The sequence below is a fragment of the Streptopelia decaocto genome (assembly GCF_964273445.1).
Source record: "Streptopelia decaocto genome assembly, chromosome: 4".
NCBI classification, from domain to species: domain Eukaryota; kingdom Metazoa; phylum Chordata; class Aves; order Columbiformes; family Columbidae; genus Streptopelia; species Streptopelia decaocto.
This window is the reverse complement of record NC_138658.1, coordinates 54,592,609-54,618,211: the sequence shown is the minus strand read 5'-3', so window position 1 is coordinate 54,618,211 and position 25,603 is coordinate 54,592,609. Positions and strand designations below refer to the sequence as shown.

General features: G+C 37.9%; 1 protein-coding gene across 4 annotated transcripts; it reads right to left on the bottom strand.

Annotated features, from left to right (window-relative positions):
- Nucleotides 1-1,938: 1,938 nt before the first annotated feature.
- RELL1 (RELT like 1) lies at nucleotides 1,939-25,327 on the bottom strand. 4 transcript variants are annotated; one of them, XM_082051310.1, is made up of 7 exons: nucleotides 25,067-25,327; nucleotides 14,768-15,007; nucleotides 12,766-12,837; nucleotides 11,373-11,430; nucleotides 8,824-9,054; nucleotides 8,013-8,179; nucleotides 1,939-2,938 (listed from the first exon to the last, which is right to left on the bottom strand). In XM_082051310.1, exons 1-6 carry the CDS (start codon nucleotides 25,146-25,148, stop codon nucleotides 8,020-8,022), a joined length of 843 nt encoding a protein of 280 aa, XP_081907436.1. In that variant the 5' UTR covers nucleotides 25,149-25,327; the 3' UTR covers nucleotides 1,939-2,938; nucleotides 8,013-8,019. The 4 variants fall into 4 exon arrangements, with proteins under 4 accessions (XP_081907436.1, XP_081907439.1, XP_081907438.1 ...); XM_082051313.1 differs by having other exon boundaries at nucleotides 1,939-4,401; nucleotides 25,067-25,301; XM_082051312.1 differs by lacking the exon at nucleotides 25,067-25,327 and adding an exon at nucleotides 24,371-24,629 and having other exon boundaries at nucleotides 1,939-4,401.
- Between the last annotated feature and the right edge of the window lie 276 nt (nucleotides 25,328-25,603).

Sequence of the window (25,603 nt, the reverse complement as noted above, 5' to 3'; positions counted from 1 at the left end):
CAGTTTCACGTTTCAACCCAGTAGGCACTTTCTGCATTACCAAACCAGAGCAGATCATACGTCCTCCTCTCTTCTCATAAGAAGACACTTTTTAACCCACGTCAATTTGTACCAGTACGCGGTAAATAGAAGCTCAATTCATTTGGGGCTGGGAGGGACCACCACACAAACCAAAACACAATAAAACCACCCCACAACCAACCAACCAAAAAACCACACACACCACAAACCAAAAAACACCCACGCAACAAGAACACACTTATAAATTTATCCAACGCCTTTTTCCCCTGCCTTCCTCTCACACATTTTGTGCACATCTCCCCCTTCTGCATCTCCCCATGAGGCTGGAGAGCCCCACTCCGAGCTGTACAGACACACACATGCTTCAGGAATCATGTAAGGTACCAATTTTGTCCAGGTTTCTGAGGTTTCTGTGACTGTGAAAAACAGGGAGACAGTTCAGAAATAAAATGGCAAGGAGCTACCAAGAATGCTATGGCATGCTTTCCAACTGAGGTTGTATAAAGAGATTTAGAAATAAAAGAAATGCTTTAATCCTTACCATGTTTCAAAAATACATTGCACATGTGCTCTGTGCTCTTTACAAGTAAAATCAGATTTCATTGAAAGATAAAAAGCAGCTCTCTCATCTGTTTTGCTACAGCAGTATGAGATAGGATCTGAATTTTGGCATAATGCTCTACTAAAAAAAAAAAAAAATTAAGTGTCTGAATTAGGGAAAAATAACAGATTACCCATGTAAAAAAAAAAAAAAGTCTGGAAAAAACCTTTTCACATTTCTTTTGAGGACTTCTCTGTCAGTTGAGTTACAAGAGAATTTCTCAAACTTTATTAAAGCAATCCTCTTGTCTTTCAATATATGCACATATTATCTAATAAAAACTAAGTATTACACAAAATTACCATCTTCTATCCTTATATTTTCTGGCATCAAAGTTTACTGATACAGTGATATTTGCATTCAGTTTTAACTTCAATGTAACCTGAAGTTGTTACTGAAAGCATTAGAGAGTCAACTAAAAGGGGGCAGGGGGAAATAAGGAACAAGTACTATAATATATTACTCTCAGGTTATTTTGTTATGTAGAAGAAAAAAAGGAACAATCCCTGAAAATGAGAATCAGAAAATGTGTTCAATATCCAGAAGCTTCACAATCTGCAGTGTCTCAATTATCTTTGAAAATTATGGTCCACAGGGATTTTTTGTTGTTGTTCTCAATAGCCACACAGCTGTATATAAACCTCTAAAATTCAAATACGGACCACAAAACAGGCCTTGCGCGATGCAGCTAGGAACGCTGCAAGAAAGAACAAACCACCTGCAAACAGGATGCTACACTGATATCTACATCTCAGCTAGCCACAGCAACTTGCTTTGAGCATCCTTCACACTTTTGATCCAGCAAAACTCATTTCTAGCGCTCTTTACAGATCATAGTCACCTGTAAGAATGTAACGTAACAAACTAAGCACTGTAGTATCGCAGAGGTACACAGGCTGAGAGGAAGCAACTGCAAAGACCTTCCTGTCATTTCTCATTTTTTGTTCCATACCTTATGAAAACAATTGCGAACAGAGATAACGTGTCTTTTTTAAAAGCTCCACATCAAATATAATAAAAAGTTTAAAGTCTTGTTACTTTAAATGTAAAAGGTTTTTAATCTAATCAGATACCAGCTTGAGTTAAAGCATAGATATTCTTCTTTCCCACATAAAATTTGTAACCAAAATAATATTAGCAGTTGTCCTTTCTCAAGAAAATAAAACTGCTCTGAAGTGTAATACATTATGCAACAAACTAAGCTTCTCACTACCCCCATAAAAAGATGCAAAGAGATTGCATTATACATTAAGACTGTGCAAAGGTAGCATTTCATGCAATGGATGCAGGCTTAAGAAAGACACAAGCGAGCTTAAGAACCAATATTTTTTTATTTACTGCTTGGTAGTACAAAAGTTGTATATAAACTATTTTGTTAAAAATACATCTGATATGCAAATTTAAGGCAGACTAGTATGGCAATATCCATACCCCTAAAAAATAGCAGAGTGTAGTGTTAAATGCAATGAAACAGGCACAGCTTCTAAATCTTCTTTTGAAGTCGCAATGCACAAATTAAATTCTTACACATATCAAGTCTTATAATACCTTAAGTATTTTCTACAGGTAAACAATGTTCTACATATCCAACACATTTTCATTTATTCTACATATTTCCAATGGAATCAAAATAGAAGCTACTTTTAAATTAAGTAAAAAAAATACATATTTCTGTTTAAACTTTCTTCCACCCCTTTGGCAAATGTACTTGTAGTACTAACACATCATATCTCAAAACACAGTATTATCAAAATAAACCCCCTAGTCGCCATCTTTTAAAAAATCTTTTGGGACAGTCTATAACTGTGTATCTCCCTTCTGAAAATCATTTGATACTGCTTGGGTTTGCCCAGTGCTCCCTTCTTACAGTAAGGCTTCATACTCATAGCTCTCATTATCTTGGAAACTGAAAGTTAACTACTATAACTAACAGTAACTACATTTTAGAAATATTATCTCTTCATATAAATAATCAAGTGAAGCTTGAAGAGGAAAAAGAAAAAAAAAAATAATGATTAAATGTGTGCCAGTAAGGTGAGCGTGATGTTTATGTTATACTAAAATACTGAAGAGATTTCGTAAGCCAGATCTAAATTGATGGGAGCAGGGATGCTAAACAGTCAAGTTCCAATCCTGGCCAAACAGTTACTCTAGGTTCTCAAACATGGACAATTATCTCTAAAAATATCAATTTTAAAAGGAACAATAAACTACTTATTTTCCACAGGTCCAGTCAGTATCTCATGGATGTAAGCAGAAGGAAGACCATCAGCAGTGCTCACTTTAACAGCAAGAGTGAAATAAGCTTGATGCTCCCTAACAAGACAAGATAGATACATAAGCAAGAAGATTAGTTTTTATCTTTGTACACACTGATTGTTAGCACTGCATAAACTGATTAATAAATCCAAATCTCAGATCTGAAGGAAAACACAGTTTAGAGCACTTGGACTAAAAGGATTTAAAGTATTCATGTAAAATAAATCCATTTCGAAACAAACACTGATTTTCATCGAGTTCAAAAAGCAGATTGAGTTGCTTTATAGTTCTCAGAATATAGTGCAATCTCTACTAAAATGCATTAAGTTAGACCTTATATTCTTAGGCACTCAGAACAAATGTTATTTTCAGCTTCTATCACACAGCAAAGTTTGCTGAAGTATTGCAAAGACTTCCCTCCCAAAAACAAGTAACAGGAGAAAGCAGAGATCATGACAAGTAGACACAAAGAATTAACGTGACAAAAACATTACTGGCATTTTCAGCATTAAGTCACACTTAAATTACAAAGAGAGTAACACTGGCTTAAGATTTTGGTGCCAATGAAAACAGCTACCCTCAGTCCAATAAGGCACTCTGAAGCACTTCAGAATATAGTCCATAAATTTTTAACACCAAGTATTCCATATCCTTATCTAACAGTTGAAATACGTTGTCTTAGCTTAATAAGGTACTTGTGGGTAAAAACAAAAAAGAAAGGCAAAACTATGATGCATTTTTCAAATATGAGTGAATAGTTACAAGAAAACAGAAAAAAAAAGGCCTTGAGGAAAGTAACCTTCCCAAGAGCTCACCCAGCTCCATAGAAAGAGATGCTTTTCAGCCTGGTCAAAGTAGTAAGGGGGAGGCAAGAGGAGGGAAGACAACAATTTAACATCTGCACATCGCTGTGCCACTCCATACTGTGACGTACCATCCACAGAGCCCGAGGGCTTATATACTCAAGGCACACATGCAGATTTTGGCTGACATAATTATTTCCTTGTATATTTTACTTGGCTACTAGGCATTAGATTAAAATAATATTTTCAGCTTCCAAAGGTTGGCTTTTATCTTCAGCAAACACTTGTCAGTGCTGGAGGGGAAGAACAGAGGGGAAAAATCCAGATGGATGAGAGGGGTGGACAGAGTTTATCCACATGGTAATCACTTTACTCGTAATATTGAGCTCATTAAAAATGCTTGTCTAAGTACAAAAAACTTATTATTCAATAAGGCTTTTCCCTTTTCTGTCCAAAAAACTTCTACATATTTTTTCTTTCCAAGTTGAAGCCCAACATTTGGTATGAGGTCCATGCAGCTCAACAGCATTTAAGTGTCTACATCTTATTGATTTTACTGGTGAAAAACCATTAAGTGTTTAACTTTGTATGGATGCCATCACATAACTTGTAAAATGCTACAGTGCCATAAATACATTTCCTTAAATAGTGTGCATCTCTTGGGAGTTTTCAGTTCCTCCAAAGTGCTAGCAGACAAGCTTCTTCTGAAACTTTTACCTGTAAGAGAAGAAAACAATTGTAAGAATAAGCCTAACGAGCAAAATAAGTTTTAGGATTAACACATCAATTAAAAAGTTAGCAAGTGCTCTGAAATTGAAAAAAATGCCACAATTGCATGAAGTAGTTGCTGTGCATTGCGAGTTTAGCATGTGAAATCTTAAACAAGAGGAACTAAAAATTCAGCTGGTACTCATGAAAAGGATGGACAAAACAAAACAAAACACACCACAGTGTAAAGCACACACTGCTTTGAAAAGGATAGTAGGAATAGAAATGCTTTTGTGCAGCAGTACTTTAAGTTTTTGTTTACCCAGTAGCTTACAATAGATGTGCAAGAGCTCGACTCAAAAGTTTGGCTTCAACTATCAGCTGTATATCTTTCACTTTTTTATGTGCCACTAGGCATATTTTAAATAAACTTTACTGAAGAAATGGAGTCTGCTGAGAACATGTACCTTGGAGACACAGAGAAGACCTGCTACAACTTCAAATGATGCAGCCAGCAAGACACTAGGGTAAGTTGAAACACTGTAGATGTCGCTTCCAGAAAATACTAAGAACATGCCAGGTTAGGGAAGGAAAACAAAAACAAACAAAAACACCACCACAACCACAACCAGACCACAAAAAACCCTAAGAAACAAAGAGCAAACCCTGAATTTGAGAGTAGCAGTGAATATAAGTAATCAGCAATATTACAACATTCAGATACTGCCCAAGTGAGGGATTCCATCTTGTACAGAAACTCTAAGTGACAACAGTTAAAGTCAGACCACGAAGCACAAATCTACTGCCTCCAAGTGCCGGAACAAACCTTTTCTGGCAGCAATTAAACACATTTGTATCTGCCTTCTTCCTCTGCATCTGAAGATTTGAGCCAAATCCTCCAAAACTATATGCTTTTTATCATTAATCTGTTGGTCGGAGGCACAGAAGTCATAAATGCTGCTTATGTGTTCAGTTTCAGTAAATTAAGCTATAGTAATTTATTAGCAGTCTGAAACATGCAATTGAAGTAATACCTGTTTATATGCAAACAACTTTTCATGGCAGTGGACAAAAACTGATGTAGAGCCATGCAGGAGAACAGTATTATAGTGTTTCAAGCAAGATCTGTTTATTTCTGTAGTGCACATCAAACAGACCTGGCCAGTTTCCCAGATGATTTACAAAATAGTTCTGTTGGACCGGGGAGACCTTCACAAGAAATTTCATGGACCCATTTATCTGCTATAAGCACATTCGTTATCAGAAAGGGCAATGCTATAATCCTAAGGGAGGTTCTACAATGAAAAGCTGCCACAGGTAGACATGTAATTTTTTTATAGCTATACTATCATATCTCTCTAGAGAACAGGTTATTTTTAGATTAAAGCAGTAATGGTTTAAATTTAGAGAACAACTTCTACCTAATTGCAGGGACCAGCTTTCTTATTTAGTACAGGAAAGAACGAATTAGAAAAAACTGGACTACAAACATATTTTAGAGTGATTTCAAAAGATTACTACTTTTTTCTTTTTCTTTTTTTAAATTAAAGTGCACTGGAATTAGACCTTTGCACTTTTCATATGTGCCCTTTTCTATTTCTGATGTTTAAACAGAAAATAAACTAGTCCGCCCTTAAGTCAAAAATCATATTACTAACAATCTGATCATGCTACCATTAAAGACAGAAAGGAAATAAAAATAGTCACAGGAGTATTAAAACAATTAGCTGGGCATGTAAATGCCAATGCAGCCCATGAAGGAAGAGGCTCTCTCCTAATTCAGCTAATATTGATTTTTAAAAAGGGAAGAAAGGAAAGAAACCGCAACAACAGCAAAAGATAAACCCACAACGACAACCCCCACAACAACAAAACCTGAGCACCAGGACATAATTATGAATCAGAAAATAAGAGTAAAGTTTGTCTTTCAGTACCATGTGTACATCCTTCAGAGATTACAGAGCAGTAATGAGACAGCAGCCACCAGAAACTATGATTTGTCAAAATTTGCCACAGAACAAAAAACACAAACCAGACAAACAACAACTACACTTGCAGTCTAGCACTTAACTCCAAGGCAGGCCCAGCTGCATCTACACTGGCTTTGACAAGCATTTGTCCAGTCTGGTCTTATACACATCCAGCAATAAAGACACAACAGCTTATTCCAACTTCGTAATTTTTGAAACCTGAACTCCACCCTCCTTACAAACTAGCCTACTATTTACCTTCTTACTCACTGAGCAAAAAAACAATTTACTTCATTATCCTCCACAGCTTTTTAATCACTTGGAAGCATACCACATCCACAAGTCTGTCTGTCTTCTATGGCAATGGTTCCAAAAAACTGGGTATAATTTAATGACGAGGCACAGAGTGCAGACAAGCACACTCCACCTAGCTCAGCAGTCATACCTGTGCTGCCAGTCAAAGCTGGGAGGAAGCTTCCTGTTGCACCCCAGCTCCTCTTCCTTTCTAAATTGATACAATTACAGAATGCTTTCTTAATGAATAAACAACAGATTTAAAGAAAAGGCCATATCTTGCACCTTGGCCTTTCAGAATTGACCCTGAAGACACCAAGGGGCTTGGGGTCTTGTTACATTTTTAAACACACCCAATTTCCACTTGCACATTTCCTTCTTATATTTGAAGTTACTCCGTTTGAAACTACACTGAGCTGATATAACATGACTTTACCCTCTCTCCCAGCACACAGAGCTTGGCACAGTGCATTTCACTCACTTTCTTCAAATCCTTTGTCACCTCAGAAGCTCTTTTTTTCTCTTAAGGGTCAAGCTAACTATTTGGAATCACATTTGTGATTTCCCCTCAGATTATCAGTCTGTCCTCAGGTAGAAGTAAACCAGATTAACTTGCAGGGTTTTTTCCCCTAACGGGTAAACAAAAACAAAAAAAAACAAAAACAACAAAAAAAAAAAGTCTGGTACATTCCAAAACCATGCCAGACAGGTTTTTGATGTGCTTAATGGTGTATCTCAAGCAATTGACTGAAGTTTAATGACTCACAAAGAAAAACCCAACCTCTTGGCTTAGCAACCTACCACAGATGCCTGCAAAATGAGCATTTTCACATGTCTCCATTCTTATTAGCAAAGCTTCACTGGTCTATCAGAGAAGTATCCAGTGAGCAGTCACTTCATCCAAGCGTACAGCACAGGGCAGCAAGCGTAAGGAAGAAGCACTGTAGTTAATCCAGTGATGCAGCTCTCAGCAGCATTTTTTCTTTTGTTTAATAAGCACATTGCCCCTAAATCTGAACCATCATTTATTGCCAAAAATGAGTAGGCAGATGTGTTATTTCCTGGACCAGTGACACCACCTCCACAAAGTAGTTTTTATTTAAACATCTACTCTAATTACAAAGTCTTTAAAAAAAACAAACCAAAACAAAAAACGATAAGAATTTGGTGGATAATTTAGCCTTTACCAATTTATCATTAACTGAGTCATTCAATGTAATTTTTGCAGACTTATCTAGAAACTTGAAACTCAAGGATGAGTTTTCACATCAAACTGATACATTTTCAACTTCATTTCTCTATACTGATTACCTTCATTTATTTCACAACATACCACTTTTGACATCAGTTTGATACCTGCAGTTTACTCCGAGCTTTTTCTCTCTTGCATCTCCTGTTTCACAGGTGTGGCAGGTGCTTCGCTGGCAGCCGTATCGCCATTGACACTCTCCACCCCAGTAACAGACAACATGCTTTTCCGTTCTTTGGAATTCGATTTGTGCTCCACTTTTGTGACTCTAAATCTGAGGTAAGCAAAATAAAGATTCAGTTGTATTTCTCCAGAGATTAGTTAGTTCTCAGTACCAAGTGTACCAACAGGAACACATTTTCAAGTCCCAAGACCTAGACATGAGAGCAGATCCGCACAGACCAGCTTCACTCCAGAGCAATCCTCCTTCCTATTACCTACATGCACTTCTAATACTCACTACTACTGAATTACACTTCCTTAGGGAACCGTGCTTTAAAGCAGAATCCAACACACTACTTCTTAAAACAGCAATTTTTTAAGACAACACAATGTAAGTTAGGAATTAAAATTAACAAAACGGAATGAAGTTGATTTGATAGCTTACACTTAGCTGAGAAATACCAAATTAAAAAGCAAAGGAATTTATTAGTGTGCAAGTCTTATCTCTTTTTAGCCAGTATCAATAGAGCAATGGCTTTGGATTTACACCCACAGTAAATCCCCATCTATTTACATAGCTCTAAAAACCAAAACTAAATTTACTTCTTCCAGAAATAACTTCAGTCTAACAGTAAAAGGATTACAAAAAACAATCACTGATGCTATAAACAAAGTAGAATCAATGACTATCTGATCCAACATGGGCCCCTGTAGCATCTTTAAGAAAAGTACACAATAAAATTACCTAAGTCTTACCTTCCCACAGAAAGGACTGTAACTTCCCCAAGACGACTTCTTCTGTGCTCTTTAGATTTGTGAGCGGGCTTTATAAGGTGCCATCGTTTGTGGCTACAACGATTACAAACATCCTTTTCTACTACTCCTCCAACAGTGTGGAAGTGATGGCCTTTGCAGTTGTGCTTAAATGGAATAGCACCAGGTGACAAAGGGGACCCAGGACTCTCAGGAGAGGTAGGAGATAAAGGGCTGTTGGAAAAAGTATAAAGGAAATTTAATGCTTAATATAAAATCCTGTTCCTTAAAAAGGAGAAAAGGATAAAATATAACCTTCAGTTATGTCTAGTGAATAGCTATTTTTTTCAGAGGCCGCTTACTTATGAAGCTCTCTGGTTTAAGGTTCCCTCTGATATCACATTTTTACAGTTAAAAATCAATTCCATAAATTAATTCAGCTTCAGTTAAGATAATACAAAGGGCAAGGACATGGAAAAACAAAATCAGGCTAAAATAGATCAGGTTACATGGACTTACACTGATGAAGACATTTAATTAGCAGATTAAGTTCACACTTGGAGAACTAGAGAAAGAATTTCAGAATGGCTATAGGATCTCTGAGAACTCAGAGCATAGTTGGACAATATTGTGAAAAGTCAAAAATTAAAATGTCTACCATGCAGAGAAAAGCAATCAACAGATAATTCAGCTTAAGCTTAAGAAAAATGTCCAAGTACCTAGAAAGAAAGAAAAAGTAGTATAGCCAGGAAAAGACATTTATTGAGAATTTCTAATCAAATCAACCTAATGTTCTTCTAAAACAGAAGAGCAGATAGCATAGATAGAAAGCAGAAGATGTACTTTTTTGGACTTCAGTGTCAATTTTGACACTGTCTTGCGATACATTCTCCTAAAGGAAGACGGCACTCAGTGCACTAAGGTGAAATTACCATAGTGTAAGGCAACATACCTTGTCTATTAAAAAAAAAATTATGCATCAGTAGATTATTATGAAACTGGAAAGACACACTAACTGTGGTTATTCTGGTCCTGGTGACATTCAGTGTTTTAAAGAGGTCCTTGGGTACCAAAACAGAATAACAGCTAAGTACCCATACACTTTCAGTCACCCATAGTAATTGTAGAGGACCACATGAATAATTAGCATGATCAGAGGAGAACACCTGTGTGAAAGACACGTTAGCACACACATAAATCTTGCTACAAATCCTGGATATATTGCAGTACGGACAATACAAATCTCGGTGCTTTAGCAGAAGAATTTTACAAACACGGATTAAAGAACAACTAGCCAGGTGATCGTTCTTCAGAAAAAGAAGGTGAAGATCACAAGCTGAACATGAATCGTTATGATGTTGTTGCTTAAAAAGTACAAATTTCACAGTGGAAATAACAGGTGTATAACCTGCATAACTAAAGTTACATTACTCAGCGTTAATCATGTCTCAGCTGAAGGTTCCATCTGGTTTTAGAAATGTTATTTCAAGAAAAATACAAACAAACTGAAGAGACTCCAGAGGAGAACAGAAAGAACAAATTAAATAAATAAAACATGCCGTAAGAGACTTGCGTTACTTGGATGTTTACTTTCAAAACAAAAATATTGACAGGAGATACTTAATGGACTTCAAATAAGAGACTGCTATAAAGGAAATAAAATCTGCTCAACATCTGAAGCAAAGACAGGAACTAATGGCTTTAAGTGGCAGAAGTGGAGATTTTATTTAGTCATTACTATATGTATCATCAAATTCCTATATTGAGAAGAACTCCTTTTGTAAGTTTTCTTGCTTCAGTAACAAAGCCTCTCGCTGTTAAAGCAGGAGATAAATGGTGGCATACTCAACTATTTGTTTTGCTAAAACTATCCACTCCCACTACTTTTATTAGTGACACGCTACTACTTGATTTTTCATCTTCTCTGCCTTGAATATGAACACAGGCTTACATATGAAAAGTAGTTAGCATAGTACAGATACAGTTTAAAGGTCCTTATGTACAGATATAAGAACTTTTACACAAAGGATGCATCTGCAACTCAAGGGCTGAAGTACTTTCTCTACATAATTCTCTAAACAGGTGTGTAGGTACAAAATAAGAGGTAGGTTAGACAACATACATTAGCATAATTATAAAGAAAAAAAGGACACAGAAAGAGATGTCTATTTTAATTTAGCATCCATACAAATGAAATGAGTGCTGCTTCTGTTCTTCGCACTAAGTAGCAGTAGCTTTGCACTAAGCCAACTTGTAAGTAATTTCACCCTAAAGTAAGCAAGTATTTACAGCCTCTGTAAACCTTTAGCCCAAAAAGCAACAAATTCGTATCATACACCTAAACCACATAACCAGAAAAGCCAGTTACTAACCTAGGGCATACATTAAAATTTAGTGACTCAGAGACACCACAAGGAAATAAAAGTATTATCCTCCTAGCCACTACCTCAAGTAAGTGATGTAGTCTTAAAAGTGCTCAGGAAATAAAATCCTTTGAAAGAGTATGTTTTTAGTTGCCTCAGGAAACATGCATTAAAAAGATGAGTAATTACCTTTCAGGTTCAAAGACACCGCTATCTGCTACCATGGCCTCTAACACATCAGCATTTGCTGCAATGAGAATAAATAGAACTCTTCAAAAGTGTACAGTTCTAACTTCAGAAAAAAAAATAAACAGCAAAATTAAGGGTCCTCTAAGACATTTAGTTTAAAAGAAAGACACCTGCACTATATATATATCTCTCCAAAAAAGCCGTAAGAGAAAATTATGCCAAAAAAATTAATATAGTTCTATGGAATATTCTTAACTTGAGCTACTAAAATTACAGTTCGTATTGCACTCAAAGCACTGCCCCAATACAAGCCATATAAGGTAGCCACCTGCACAACACTCCCTAAAAAAATCCCTAAAAATTTCAAAACATCTATTTGACCACAGGAGTATCAGCACCTCACATGTATAAAGCAACTTCAGATTAAAAAAAAAAAAAAAGCTGTTTAATTGAGACCTAAAAAATGCAGATTAATTATCAGCCAACAACTACCGATAGCTCACATATTACAAAAAGAACACAGGGTACCTAATGCCAGCCTTGAGGAAAAATACACACGCTCAAAGCTCTAACAGTTATTAAGGAAAAAACAACCAAACCCCTCAAAAAACCCACAAACAAACCCAAAAATACAACTTTTCCAGAGGACTACTCTTCATTCAGAAGCAAGCCAAAGCCAGTTCAATGCTTAGGAGAATTTTTATACAAATGTAAGATTAAAAACCAAAAAGTTCTTGTACTATAAAACACAGAGTCTCCTAAATGTTTTTTTCTACTGGCCAAATACATTCTGAACTAACCAAGGATTTGATGGGTTGCTTAACTGTGATTTTGGTTTTTTTCAGTCATATCTTCCTCTTTATGTTTTACTTTGCTCATAGAGAGCCCATGTAGATCCCATGTCCAAACTCAATGTTAGCACTAGTCTAACCTATTGTCTCAAGTTACGCATAAGTTTTTCCATGAGAAAACAGCTGCAAGAATTTCAAGACACAGAGTTTAATCTGGTCAAAACAAAAATTTCACATGCTTTAAACACTGCCATTAAGAAAGCAACTTTTATTTCACACACACACAAAACACAACACACCACACAAAAAACACAAACAAAAAAAATCCCAAAATAAACAACAAAAAACCTCACCCAAATAGTTAAAATATCAAGAAATGCATGAAACAAACTCACCATACAAAATAATTTTCAGGTAAGCAAAAAAGTCACATTTTGTTTGAAGTTATTGCCTTCCAAAGGCAATCTCAAAGAGTTAAGCATGTACAAAATGGTTATTTAATGAAAACCCATAAACATACCATACTTCAGAATATCTGAAAAATACATTTGTTATAGAACACAATAACAACGGCTTATAACTTCAATACCACAATACTATACCTTCATTTTTCATAATGTAGTTAACAATTTGTCCCACAGTGTCACTATTCTCATGCACGGTTTCATTCATTTCTGTGCAAGGAAATAAATATTCTGTCAATTATCTTGGCCTTCCAAAACAAGAAATGAATTATTTTAAAACAAAGTAAAACCAAAACAAAAAAAATCCAAACCAAAAATCAAACACCCACCAGAAGAAGTTACATTAAGACAAGACAAGATCTATTGTCACTTCAAAGGGAAAGTTTAGATAAGACTTTTTAGTCCATTTTCAGGAAAAAATACAAACACTAGTTCATGGAATCTGCACATTGGCTCTGACATTCATCTAAGACTTAAATAAACTCAAGATTTTCACAAGCATATGTCAAAATTCATTCTCTAGCTAGTAAAGAGGAGACAAACAAGAGAGCAGCATTTCTAATCCTAAAAATAGGGAGGAAAAAAAAAAAACAAAAATCATTAAACTGTCCCAAGTCACTATTATTTTAAAATAGGTATGATCAGCTTCTAGTATAAGAGGGATTCAGTTTAAGCGTTTCATCACATCTACAAGGACATAACATTTGATTTTTTTATTTAAATAAAAAATTAACATATGACTACAGGAGCAAGGGATTTAAGAAAGAAATCTCATTACTCTATTTAAAACTTCTGGAATCAATTGCACCCATTAGCAATACTGGAAGCTTCCCCAGAATAACCTCAGAAGGCAGAGAAAAATTAGAAACAGAACAATGAAGAGGCACAAATCTGCCCTTGCCTAATAACTGATGTGCCCAGCATTATTTACAAAAAAAAAAAAAAAAACCCACCAAAAAACAAACACAGGATTGAGTTGTTTGGTAGGAGACACTCTAAATTTGTCTCTAAGTAGTAAGTTAGGGACTTCCTCATCTCTGTACTCATGCTTCATCTTTATCCTTAAGGACAGGGCTGAGAGGTGGAGTTGACAGCGCCAGGTTAACTGTTGTACTTGATCTTAAAGGTCTTTTCCAACCAAACTTATTCTATGATCCTAATAGCTGCAACTTTGCAATGCAGCTTAGACACAGCTCCTTCCCCAAACCGAGACCTAAGGTTGTCCCCCTTTCATAACCGCTCACCTCACTGTCACCACTCAGGTGACTAAATTGCCCAGATGGTCCCACTCCCTGCACACCTGCCCCACGCATTACCTGTTCCCAAAACACCCACATGGCACCGCTGCTCCCCACAGAGCCGCTGGCATCCGCACTTGCTATCAACCTACTGACCGTAATTAAGCAGGAGAAAGGAAGAGGCCCAAAGGATTTACAAGTGACTTGGCCCTTGTGTTTTACACAGCCAAATGCTACACTGGGTTAGAACAGCCCTTCACAAGTGATAACACTCCTGTTTGTGGTTTGTCTTTTTTTTTTTTTCCAAGTAAGAGTAGATGGGAATAAGGAACCATAAGCACAAGAGCATTAACAAACAAACATTAGAACAAAAAACAAAGGTATCCTTAAGAAAAAATTATAAGCAGCACACATTACGTAAAACACAACATAGATAGTCAGTGCAAAGGCTCAGTTTTATAATGAGAGGTGAGAATCACAACAGGAGCAAATTAAGACTGCTAAACACAAAGCTATGATTTTTTAGGCTTTAAACAAGAGCTTTTTGTCACTCCTCAGATAAAGTTATGTATAATACTTTGTGGCTAACAGCATGCAGAATGCGGAAAAGCAATCTGGTGACTCCAATTGCAGTGTACAGTTGCAAACAAGTATACTGGATACTTTGATCCCTCTGTAAGCTCTTAATTGATGTTAGAGGACTTTCATGGGAAATTTGAACACTCCCAGTTTTGCCTAGCAAAGATCAAAACCCAACAGACATATAATGGTAATAAAAATATTCTTAATATTGTTTTGATGTGAACTATAGACAGAAAAATGACATCAGTCTCAGAATTAATTACTCCATATTAGTTGCAATGTACAGAAATAGGAAGTTGTTTATTAGACTCATTGATTACCTATTTTTTCATCAAGATTTTCTTCTTCTACTGGTTCAGCCTCTGTTGTACAACGATATCCTTTTTTCTTAAGGACGTGACAGATGAGGATCCCCAAGAGACCCATGATGAAGAAAACAGGAACCAATGCAAAGGCAATATACTCTAGGTGTTCAGCCTTGCCATCATTGCCATCAGTTTTAGTTGTCATAGTTGTCTGTAAGCCATGGCTTGACAAAGCCTGAAGAAACTCTCCATTTCCTACATAAATGAAGAAACACAGTTATTACTATACACTGTAAATAACTTCAAAGCATTTAGTGAGTCACAAGCATGAGCAAATCCCCACCACGTCAATGGGATGCACCTTCTGTCATGACTTGAATAGGCAACACGTCCTCTATTGGCACACCCCTAACAGGAGATACTCTCTTTTCATAAAATGATTATGAAACATCTAACTAACAAAAACCTGTAGGATATTTCTTCAATATAAAAGTAAAGAACAGATCTTATTCTAGCCCACTAAGTGTGTAACCTCAACCAGAGGGCTCACGTATTTCACAGAATAAGAACAACACATTGTTCCTTGTTCCCATCAGCGAGAAAAATGCTGTACCATTCCTCTGGTACTATGTTCATGCAAAACTGCTAAAAAAGACATATATCCTTCCCTTATATGAGAGTAAAGAGAGGATTTAGTATGGACCCTTGCATAGAAAAAGTATCAGATGTGAGAGAAGGGGCCTTGATTTTTTTCTTAACAGCGGGATTTCACAGCACAAAAGGAAGAATATTTACCCTCTACTCATTCAGCATAAGGTGGGCTCCTTCTTCCCTTGTTTAAGATTTGGAAACCATTTTGTATTTAAAACTTGAAATAGAATAGAAAGGGGGCTTTTCATTTGCAAAGAATTTAAGTTGCAGTATAGGCACACACTAACTCTATACCCACAAGTGAGCTCTGAATTTAACACAGGTTCATTCCATGTTATAGATCTGGCTTTTGAACTACCAAAAGTATAGAATATTTACATTAGAAGGGACCTCTGAAGTCAGTCCAAACACAGTTAAAACCAGCTTTGATTAGATTAGGTTGCTCAGGTAAGCTCCATCTGACGGATGGACATTCCACAACATTTCTGGGCAACCTGTTCCAATGTTTGCCCACTTTTATGGACAATACACACAGAAATTAAAATCTCTGAGCCTTCTCATTCATGAAAGTATACAAGTTCAGCTGTTCAGCTAAATCAAAAAATATGTTGCACACTGAAAAGTTACCTGAGCCTTGGGAGTTTATACACGCTCCCCACCCCATATAATAAAGATTTAAATATTACTCTTCCAACATGCAAAATATTCCTTCATTTCTACCCTCTATTCTTGTTGACCACTTCAGCCAAAAACATTTCTGTTGAGTAAGAAAGAATGACAACAACATAAAAACACACAGTAAACAACAACAATAAAAAATTAACCCTATTTCAAGATATTTTCCATCTGCTAATACTAAAATGGACAAGGCAATTCACAATCGTTCAATTAATCAAACTGGCTGAAGAAATCAAGACTCATCAGAAAAGCATTTACATAACAGTTATACTTTCAAAACAGAAATGTCTAGTACAATCAAATCCCTCTTTTAAAATAATAGAAGCCTCCAGAAAATTGCCAAAAGGCTGTTATTCCACAAACACTTCTACTGCACTGGCTGTATAACTAAGTAGTATTTGAAAAATACCAGTAAGGGGGCAGATAGCTAAGAAAATATTTCTTTAAACTTCAGTTAGGTATTTACCTTAGCTTTCTTCATACCAAAACACTAAATCTTATATTTTAAAGATATTTCTGAATTTTTCAGGACAGTCTTGAATTGTCAGTTAAGTAGTAGGTAATACACAAGACTTGCTCGAAAAATCACCACAACTTCTTTGAAATAACAATTGATAAAACCCCAATTAGCAAAAAGAAAATATGTGGTAAGCCTCAAAAAGTCTTTTGTTTTTAAGCAGTGATTTTACTGAATCAGGGCAACCTGTGGTTTGGCAAACCGCTCTGTCAAGACAATGAAGAGACTGAGTAAGCTGAAGCGGGGAAACGAGCAACTGTGAGCAAGGACAGACAAATACATCTAGAACAAACTTTCCTGAGGGAATTGTAGTAACATGGAGCCACAGTCTCAGAGCATGCTCCAAAAATAAGGGTAGAACTTTTAATTACACATTAAAAAAGAAGTCTAATGTCCTACAGAATTATTTTTAAATCATCAACTTGAAACCTCATCAGCTTGATGCAGCCACTGAAATCATATACGCAATTTAAAATACAAAGCTGATTCACAAAGCTGCATACCATCAACAGAAGAAAACAACTATACAAAAAAAATGGATCCCAAACACCATTAAATGTTGACAGCAAACAAGAAAAAATTCAATATAAACCTGAACCAATCTCAGGTTCACAAGCAACTCCAGCAACAGAGTTTTAGGACAGCTCATAGCTGAGCAGTCACTAGATACCAACCCCACCCTCCAAAAAAGCAAACCATCAGAAACTACTCAGGTTGATATTCCCAGCCTACCTCAGATATATCATCTGTAAATGTTTCCATGGTAAGAACCATGGATTGAGTTCCTTTGTTTTCTGTTTCTTTTTCTACATACATAATGTGTTTTATTCTTTAGTTTTAGTACTTCTGCTCAGACTGCTACCTGGAACACCAATGAGAACAATCTCAGCAGCTACAATTTAATCTGCAGTTCAATAGGTAATGACAATCTAGAAAAGTTCTCAAAGGACAGATGCAACCCATACAAGTTAAAAGAAAAATAAAAATATCCTAGAACTGTTTCTACACAGGCATTTTTTCCCCCTCTCACAGAAAGAAGCTGAAAAACTCAATTTATCAACTCAATATTCTGTGGCATAGATTAGCCCACTAATTGGATTGAGATTTAACAAGCTTTTAAACTAGGCAGGAAAACAAAGTACCTTTTTTTTCTATTTGAGCAAGCATAGTTACTCCAACATACCAGCCCATGTAGATAAGCCTATGTGATTTTTCTTCAGTTGTCCTTACATACCTAAAAAATTAATTCTCCCATTAAAACTCAAGAAGACCCAAACAACTTTGCAAAGCATTTTGCTTATTACTAGTAAAACATTAAATCAATAATATTTCTTTATAAATACATAATTTACACAAAGTCCATAAACTGCTTGATGCCGTTCACTTTATGTTTGGAGATGCAAAAATTCACCAAAAGCAAACCAAAAATAGCCCGGAATAAATTAATTAGCTGGATCAAATACTTGGTGCTGCGTAATCTTAGAAGTAGAGCGAAGCACTCGGGTTTCATTATCAAATACCCTACACACATCAAGAAGTCTACCCTCAAAAACCTCAGCAGTTACAACATAAATCAAAACCAACACTTGCCTGGCTACTGAACAATATAGTTGATGTTCCACGTCACTGCTACATCATTCATTGTACATTCCCTGTTCCTCTTCCCCAGAGGCATATTGTGTTATTAACACACTGTTGATGGTTCACCTCATTCTCACGAGGTTGCTTCACAATGGTTTTTAATGACAAGTTCAGGCCACAGCAATGTTCTTTGACTCAAGTCAAATCATATAGAAATTAATTCGCTTCAATGTTTTGTTGCCTTGGCATTTTTATATACCTGTACTGTATACCAGCCTACATATCAAAATTAGTTGAAGATATGAGATAAATAAGATTTAGGAGCAATATTCAGCACATTTAAAGTGATGCTTAAGATGCAGATCATGGATTGATTTCATGCTATTAATTCAGATCCCATGTACTCTTGTTTGCTTAAAACTGCATATATATTAGGTATCGAACTTGAATATCATCTATCCTTACCAAAAAGTAAAATATAAGGAAAATCAACCTCAGGAAAGTAATTTACACTAGTTTTACTTGTTACTACTGACAGAGATAGTGTTCTTCCACCCCAGCAACAGCTCAAGAAAATTCTACAGCACCTTTAGGAAACAGACTACAGGAGGAAGAAAGTTAGCACACTGAGGAAAACATATTTAATGTTTCATTAAACTGCAGTTTTCACATGGCCTAGACATCTGTTAACAATCTAGTTAAATGCTGTATTCCCTCCACATTAGTAAAATACTGTCTGAACACAAAAATATTCCAAGACTACAATGTCTTGAAAGCTGTGATAAAAACAAAGCTGGAATGGACCATGTAAGCAAAGGTGTTGCTCTGTAAGAAACTTTTCCCCTTTAAAGGTTTTATAAAGTCACAGAAAAGAGAGACAGGAGCACCTTAGAGAGGTCATACCACTTCATCCCACCATCAAAAGCAGGACTAACTGTACCTACACAACTATTAATATCTGCCAAGCACAGCTAAAGCTCCTGCAAAGGTAACAGCTTGCCCTCCACACCTATTTTCTTTCCCACTGCAAATGTAGGGTCAGAACAATTCCTCCTTTATTACCTGCTACCACAATATCAGATTCTGCTTGCACTGAGTTATAGAATCACTCTTTCCTTGTTTTAGCTGCCTGTACTTGAAAAGATTTAATACTTGGCATGATCAGTAGGGCCTCCCCATTATGAGCCCCAGTTATCTCAAAGCTTTGCCTTTAGTATTGATCTAAATAGTTGATTCTCAGACTCTTAATAAAGTACATGAGAAATCTCTGGACATATTTAATAAACATTAAAGAAAAACAGAGATTATAGAAAAATAAATACTTTTCTGTAACAAACATCAAACCTGTAGGGTTGTTATATACGCAATATAAACCTCATAATTAAAATAAGGCATTTATTTATTTTTCTAAATCTCCTATACTAAACTTAAGCATCATCTACATCTAGCCAATTACTTCAAGCATATTCCAGTTTTTTTGTATTGTTTAATTTACAGAAAGTAGCCCATAACAATGACGTAATCTTCTCTCTCCTCTACTGATAAAGAATCTGATTTGGTTACTCTGGATTTTACCCATTACGCCCATGCCATTTATTTCTTACAGCATGCTTTTTACAGAACTTTGTTTACATTTTATGAATTTGATTGTTCTAGCAATCTACCTGCTAAAAATAAGTACATACATATTCACTATTTTCTTCTCCATAAAGTTCAAGGACTTACATAATCGTATATCCTGCTTTCAGGCATGCAAATGGAATGATGCTATCAGTCTCCCAGTACACAGAAGCAAAGTATTGTTTGCCTTAATGATAATTAATATTTAAAGAAACTAAATACGATCAATGTAGAAGCTATTTAAGTACAAGACAAACAAAATACTCAGATACAGCATATGATCTGCTCAAACATCTCAGATAAGCATAGCTGGAAGGTATGTCTCAGAAGCAGCATCAACTTATGCATTTTGCCCCCTCCTCACCATTATTGTGCCAGTTCACCCACGTGTGGAAAAAGAGCAATTACTGAAGATTCAAAATAATTTAGACTATAATAATAATAACTTGCTTGGGTGGTGGGTGTGTTTGGTTGGTTGTTGGTTTTTTTGTTGTGGGGTTTTTTTGGGGGGTTGGGTTTTGGTTTGGTTTTGTCATTGATGTGTTTTTGTCTGTTTGGGGGTTTTTTTGTTTGTTTGTTCTTCCATCTTTAATACCTGGACCACTTCCAGTCCAATTCACTGTTAAAGGCACAACCACAGCGCTGCTGAAGCTGGCAATGCCACAGGGAGGAATGGTCAGGCAGCTGTGACCTCAGCTCACCCTGCAAGGAAAAGGCACCTGATGATTACACCTTGTGCTCCAGCCTCTCCTGGCTCCAGGGGACACACGCTTTGGACTCAACTGAACTGTAACAACACTCCCTACCTCCAGACTGGACATTTAAGGTGGATGGATGTACACTTTGATTTAAAGCATTCATTTTAAGTATCATTTAAAGTAAAAAATTTGGGTTTTAAATGACATGCCTTTAAATTCAAGCATAAAAATAAGAAAGCTTGTTTATTACCTCAGTTTCCTAAATACACACTAAGTTTCATGTATTTAAGAAAACTAACTTTATTTTTAAAATCTTAGTAAGGTAATGGAGTGCTAGTGAAATTACTTAAATGCCAAAAATGGCCAGCTGATGTCCCTTAGCATTTCAGAGGTGGTCAATCTTTTCTTAAAAGAAAGAAGCCCTAAATCAGCTATTTGCTTTCATTCTGTACATTCAACTTATGTAGCTATAGAATGAAGCATTATATTAGAGCTGCCATAGAGGTTTCTGTTATCAAAGTCTAGTCTCATTTTTTCAATTCTTAATTCAAGTGCTTAGCAGTGAATTTGTTTAAAACTCTGATGGCAATTATGTACTGATATAATACAAGTTTTTAGTTATTTTAATGACAGTAAATTTAGCCAGAGCAGTTTGCCGTGACTTCAACTTAAATACACTTTTTAAGTGTTATCAGATTTAAATAGTATTTATCTATTCTGGACTCCGCAGTCAAAACGCCTTTGCATAACTAAGCAGATGAAGTAACAAGCAATTTCATCACAAGTCAAGATATATTACTGCCCAAAACAGATACACACAAAGCTATTTAGGAAAAGTTTGGGCCTTACTAGTAAGGTGTTAGCTACAGGAGAGACCAGGCAAACTAGGAAAGGCAGCAAAGAGCAGGTTTAAAAAAAAAAAGAGTTTATTTTCTAGAGGAAAAAACCCTTAAGAGAAGAAAACCTAATGCCTACCATTTGCTTAGTCTATTGTTTAAAGAAATTGTACTTTAGGGAATATGCTTAAACCAAATAACAAAGGAAAAATGCCTATCTTCCTATCATAGGAGAGGAACATTCAACAAGTTTGTGAATTCCGATCAACTTCTCGCTTCCTTGTAGTCATCAGAACCTACAACCAGAAGTGAAATAAGCAGGAAGTCTGATGAGAGAAGGGAAACCACATGATTAAAGAACATACTGACAACTAGTAACAGTACCACCAACTTCCCTAGAGGTTAAGCAAGGTTGTTTAAGGTTTGCTGTTAAGAACAGACCTCAAAACCTTCATTAGATTTGTCAAAAGAGATATCTCAAAACAGTGAGCAGCAGGATCAACCACGTTTATTTAGAGCTTGTTCTAACTGCACCTGCTTTGAGAATAGCAATAGTGAGACGCATGCAGCAAGTCTCAGGAATGACCTACCTGAACACAATGCCAACAGCTTCCTTACTACCCGACATTCTATTCAAAACCATAGAACTACACATCTTTCTTAGTATCTCAAGCTGGAACATGCTAAGAGTCCTTAAATCAGAGACTAAGTCTTTGGCTCACAGAAGTCACCACAAAAACTGTGACTGTGGGCAAGTTTTTCAATGGGTCTGGAAAAGCTTTCTACTCTCAACTCTGAGTGATCAGTCTCCGCCCTGATGAGTTCTGTCCTAATCCCTATTAATTTCAGAATTACAGGCCCTATCGACACTTTCGGTAAGTTGTCTGCAAGCCTGGGGGTGGGGATTCATACAGGAGATACCTCCTACGTAAGGACAGGTCCCATTAACAGCAAACTAACTGTAGCTAAAAGTAGTACCGTATAGTACCTGTAGCCCTCAACAATTTTAAACCATTGCAATTTCTACACTCCAGATAGTGCTTTTAGGAACCAAAAAGGAAGATCAAACCTAACAAATCATCTTGTCAGTCACCCAGTCAGTCCAAACAATCACACCATGAAGGCATCTGACATCATTAAGAATTCAATAAGAAAAACAATGAAGAGTCTCTAGAGAGGTTTTGTCCTGTTGAGAAAGGGAAAAATTGCAATATGAAGGGCAGAGACTCAGTACATTCCTTGCGTGTGACACAATATGCAGTTGATAATGCTGTGAAACTGTATACAGAGAAAAAAAGCTCATGTTTCACTGTTTATTGGTGTTAAAATGACAGTGCTCACAGTGTAATTGCTGTAGTCACTACTTGCGCAGCACACAGCTCCTGCTGCAAAAATACATAGACCTGATGCTTTGCATTTGCATTTCTGTTGGAAAATTTTTCCTCAAATTTCAGTTTTTAAATAAAATAAACACTGTATGCAGCTCCCAAATGTATTTAATAAAGCACACTTCAACAGTTTGGCTGTTTAAACAAAAAAATAAAATCCTTCCTGGACACACCAGATATTTAAAAGTACTCCATATCATGGGTAAATTTGTAAGTGCAAGCAGCATCTAGTAAGCAGCATTAAAATCAATGCTACCACACACATTATAACAATGCATTTATGCAAACTAGCATCCACACTAGTTTAGATGAGTCAAAAAATCAATTTTAACCCAAACCAGTATATCTCCTATGTGAAGATACAGCAGATAAACTGACAAAAAGCGTTTGGCAAACTCAGAGGAAAGAGAAAATTCTTTCATAGCTTTCGCATTTCCTGCTAGACTTGTCAACTTTTAGCTCTCATAAGTACAATACTATTCATCAAGGTATACCAGACTAAATTACTGCTATCATTTTTAAATCCTACCAATGCACTCAGCATACTAACAGTACTCCAGCACAACTGCCTTCAAGCTCAATGAAGCAATCTTGAGTATAAACATTTGTAAAGTCAGCATAAGCTTATGTATACACATCCTTTGGTTTAGTAGAACACCTGTCTACTCTCTCTTCAATATGCCAGTAGTAGATAAACTGCATAGTAATTTCAACGTCTGAAAACATGCAGTAATACGCCAAAGTAACAACCAAAGAGAAAATTAACTTTTTATCTATTAAAAATATTTTACACTAAAGCAGTTGAACAGACTGAGAAGGGAGAGGAAGATGGACACGACTAGGAAGAGAAGAAAAAATGACAATTCCTCTCCTCCTCTTACCTCTGCATACAAGACCTGAAAAAAAAATAAGAATTAGGGCCTCGGAGAGCACTAGCTACCAGTCAACACAAGTTTTAAATTCAGTATGCTTCAACTCTTTCAGTAAAATTGATTAGTTGAGAAAAAACTGTCCTCAAGTTGTGCCTAGTGGTAATTATTTCTTTCTGCTCTCCCAAAGGAAGGACTGGATGTCAGCTTTCCAATCCTTTTGCTTTCAGCAAACAAACAGCAGGTGATAGATAGCTCAATCCTTTCTGACCAAGCTGGCCTGCACCAAGTGACAATTACAGACGTACAAAAGTAAGTTTAGGAAGGCTCAAAACATTTACTGCTTAATTTTATGCTAATAAGTATGCATGTGTTAACCATTCCCACTGCGTTTAAAGGTTACTCTCAAACAAGCGGGTACAGTCTTACCAAAGTCACATCACCCAAAGATAATATAGTTGAAAAAAATCACACCAGGTAAAAATGAGCATCAAGCTTAAATGCAAAAGTTTGAAAAACATAGACAACACACCAAAAAGCACTTCTGACTACACAGGCAGCAAAACCTGTTTCACTTCGAGATTTTTAGTACTATAGCATTTGGGGTTAGTCATAAACAAAGAAAATGTCATTTAAAACTAACTTCCTCTGTGCCTGTACGCGTGCGAGCGCTCGTCAGAGACCTCAAGGGTCAATGGAATTTCCAAAACCTAAACGCTAAACCAACTTTAATCTCACAACAAACAGTGAAGCAGAAGCAATTCGTTGATGCATTTCTACCTTGTGAGCCATCCGATTCCAGCTTAAAGAGACATCAACTACGGAGTAGACTCGAGTTCGCAGAGTTCATCGGGGTTCGGTATTTTTTCCGCAACTCATGGCCATACCGTACTAAATTAACAGTGCGGGGCGGGGGCTGTCGCGACATCGAGTACAGTTTTATGGCGGAAAGCCATATGTTCGGGGAACACAGACAGCACCGTCCCCCCGCCCGCCTGAGCGGGACCCGCCGCTCCCGCCCCCTCAGCGCCGCCGTCACCCACGGCCGCGCTGCGCGGGACCTCCCGGCGGGCAGGCGGGAGAAACTCCAGCCGCTGCGACTAGAGCCCCGACCTCCTTCCTGCCCGCTCCCCCGGGCTGCCCAGGGGCAGGGCGGAGCGGGGACAAGCCTCTCTCCCGCTACTCTCCTACGGGCCGCGGCGCAGGGACTCAAACAGCAGGTACCCCGAGTTTCCCGCTGCGGCCCCGCGGCGGTGGGGAGAGCGGAGGGTGGGCTCCCGGGGAAGAAGCAGCGGAATCAGCCGAGGCACCCGAGTGCGGGCGAGGCGGGCGGCTCGCAGCCCCCGCGGGAAGGCCACAGTCGGCGGCGGGACCCCGCGGGAAGGCTCAGGTGCCGCCGGCAGGGAGCGAGGGGTCCCGGCTTGAAGCCTCCCCTCCGACGGAGCTCCCGCCCGCCGCGAGGCCGCAGCGACCCACCGAGAACGGAGCCGTTGTCCAGCCAGGCATCCGTCAGACCCAGCGGGGTCGGCGGGATCCCGCTCGTCGTTGCCGGAGCCATACCCGGCACCTCGCTGCGCCGCCTCCGCCTTGGCAGCCGAGCTGCTGCCGCCACCGGCCCGGCCCGGCCCGGCCCAGCCCACCGGCAGCGGGGCGCGCCCTGTCCGCCCGGCGCCTGCGCGGGGCCGCCGGCCCGGGGCGGGGCTGAGCCCCAGCGGCCGCCCCTCTGTGACACGGGGCTGCTGGGGGGAAACTGAGGCGGAGCGCGGGAACCAGCGGCCCAGAGCGGCTTTGGAGAAAGGGGGAGATGTTTCTAGCTCACTCCTGAGAGGATTTTCCTGAGGTTGGGCCCCACCCTCAGAAGCAGTTTAACATCGCAGGTCCTAGACACGGTTTTCTGAGCCCGACAGGCCCTGGAACCCCTATCCCAGGGAGCCCAGCGCTGAGGAGCAGCGGGGAGGCGAGGTGGAGAAGGGGCATCGTGTCCAAAAGGCCCCGGGGCAGCCTGAGCTGAGC

What these genes read in the sequence shown, in the direction of transcription:
- RELL1 (XM_082051310.1), bottom strand. Translation starts at nt 25,148, where the DNA reads ATGGCTCCGGCAACGACGAGCGGGATCCCGCCGACCCCGCTGGGTCTG. An exon ending in CTACATTATGAAAAATGAAG is followed by an intron (nt 11,431 to 12,765) that starts GTATAGTATTGT and finishes TTCTCATTGCAG; the next exon opens with CAAATGCTGATGTGTTAGAG. An exon ending in GGTGTCTTTGAACCTGAAAG is followed by an intron (nt 9,055 to 11,372) that starts GTAATTACTCAT and finishes TTTTTCCAACAG; the next exon opens with CCCTTTATCTCCTACCTCTC.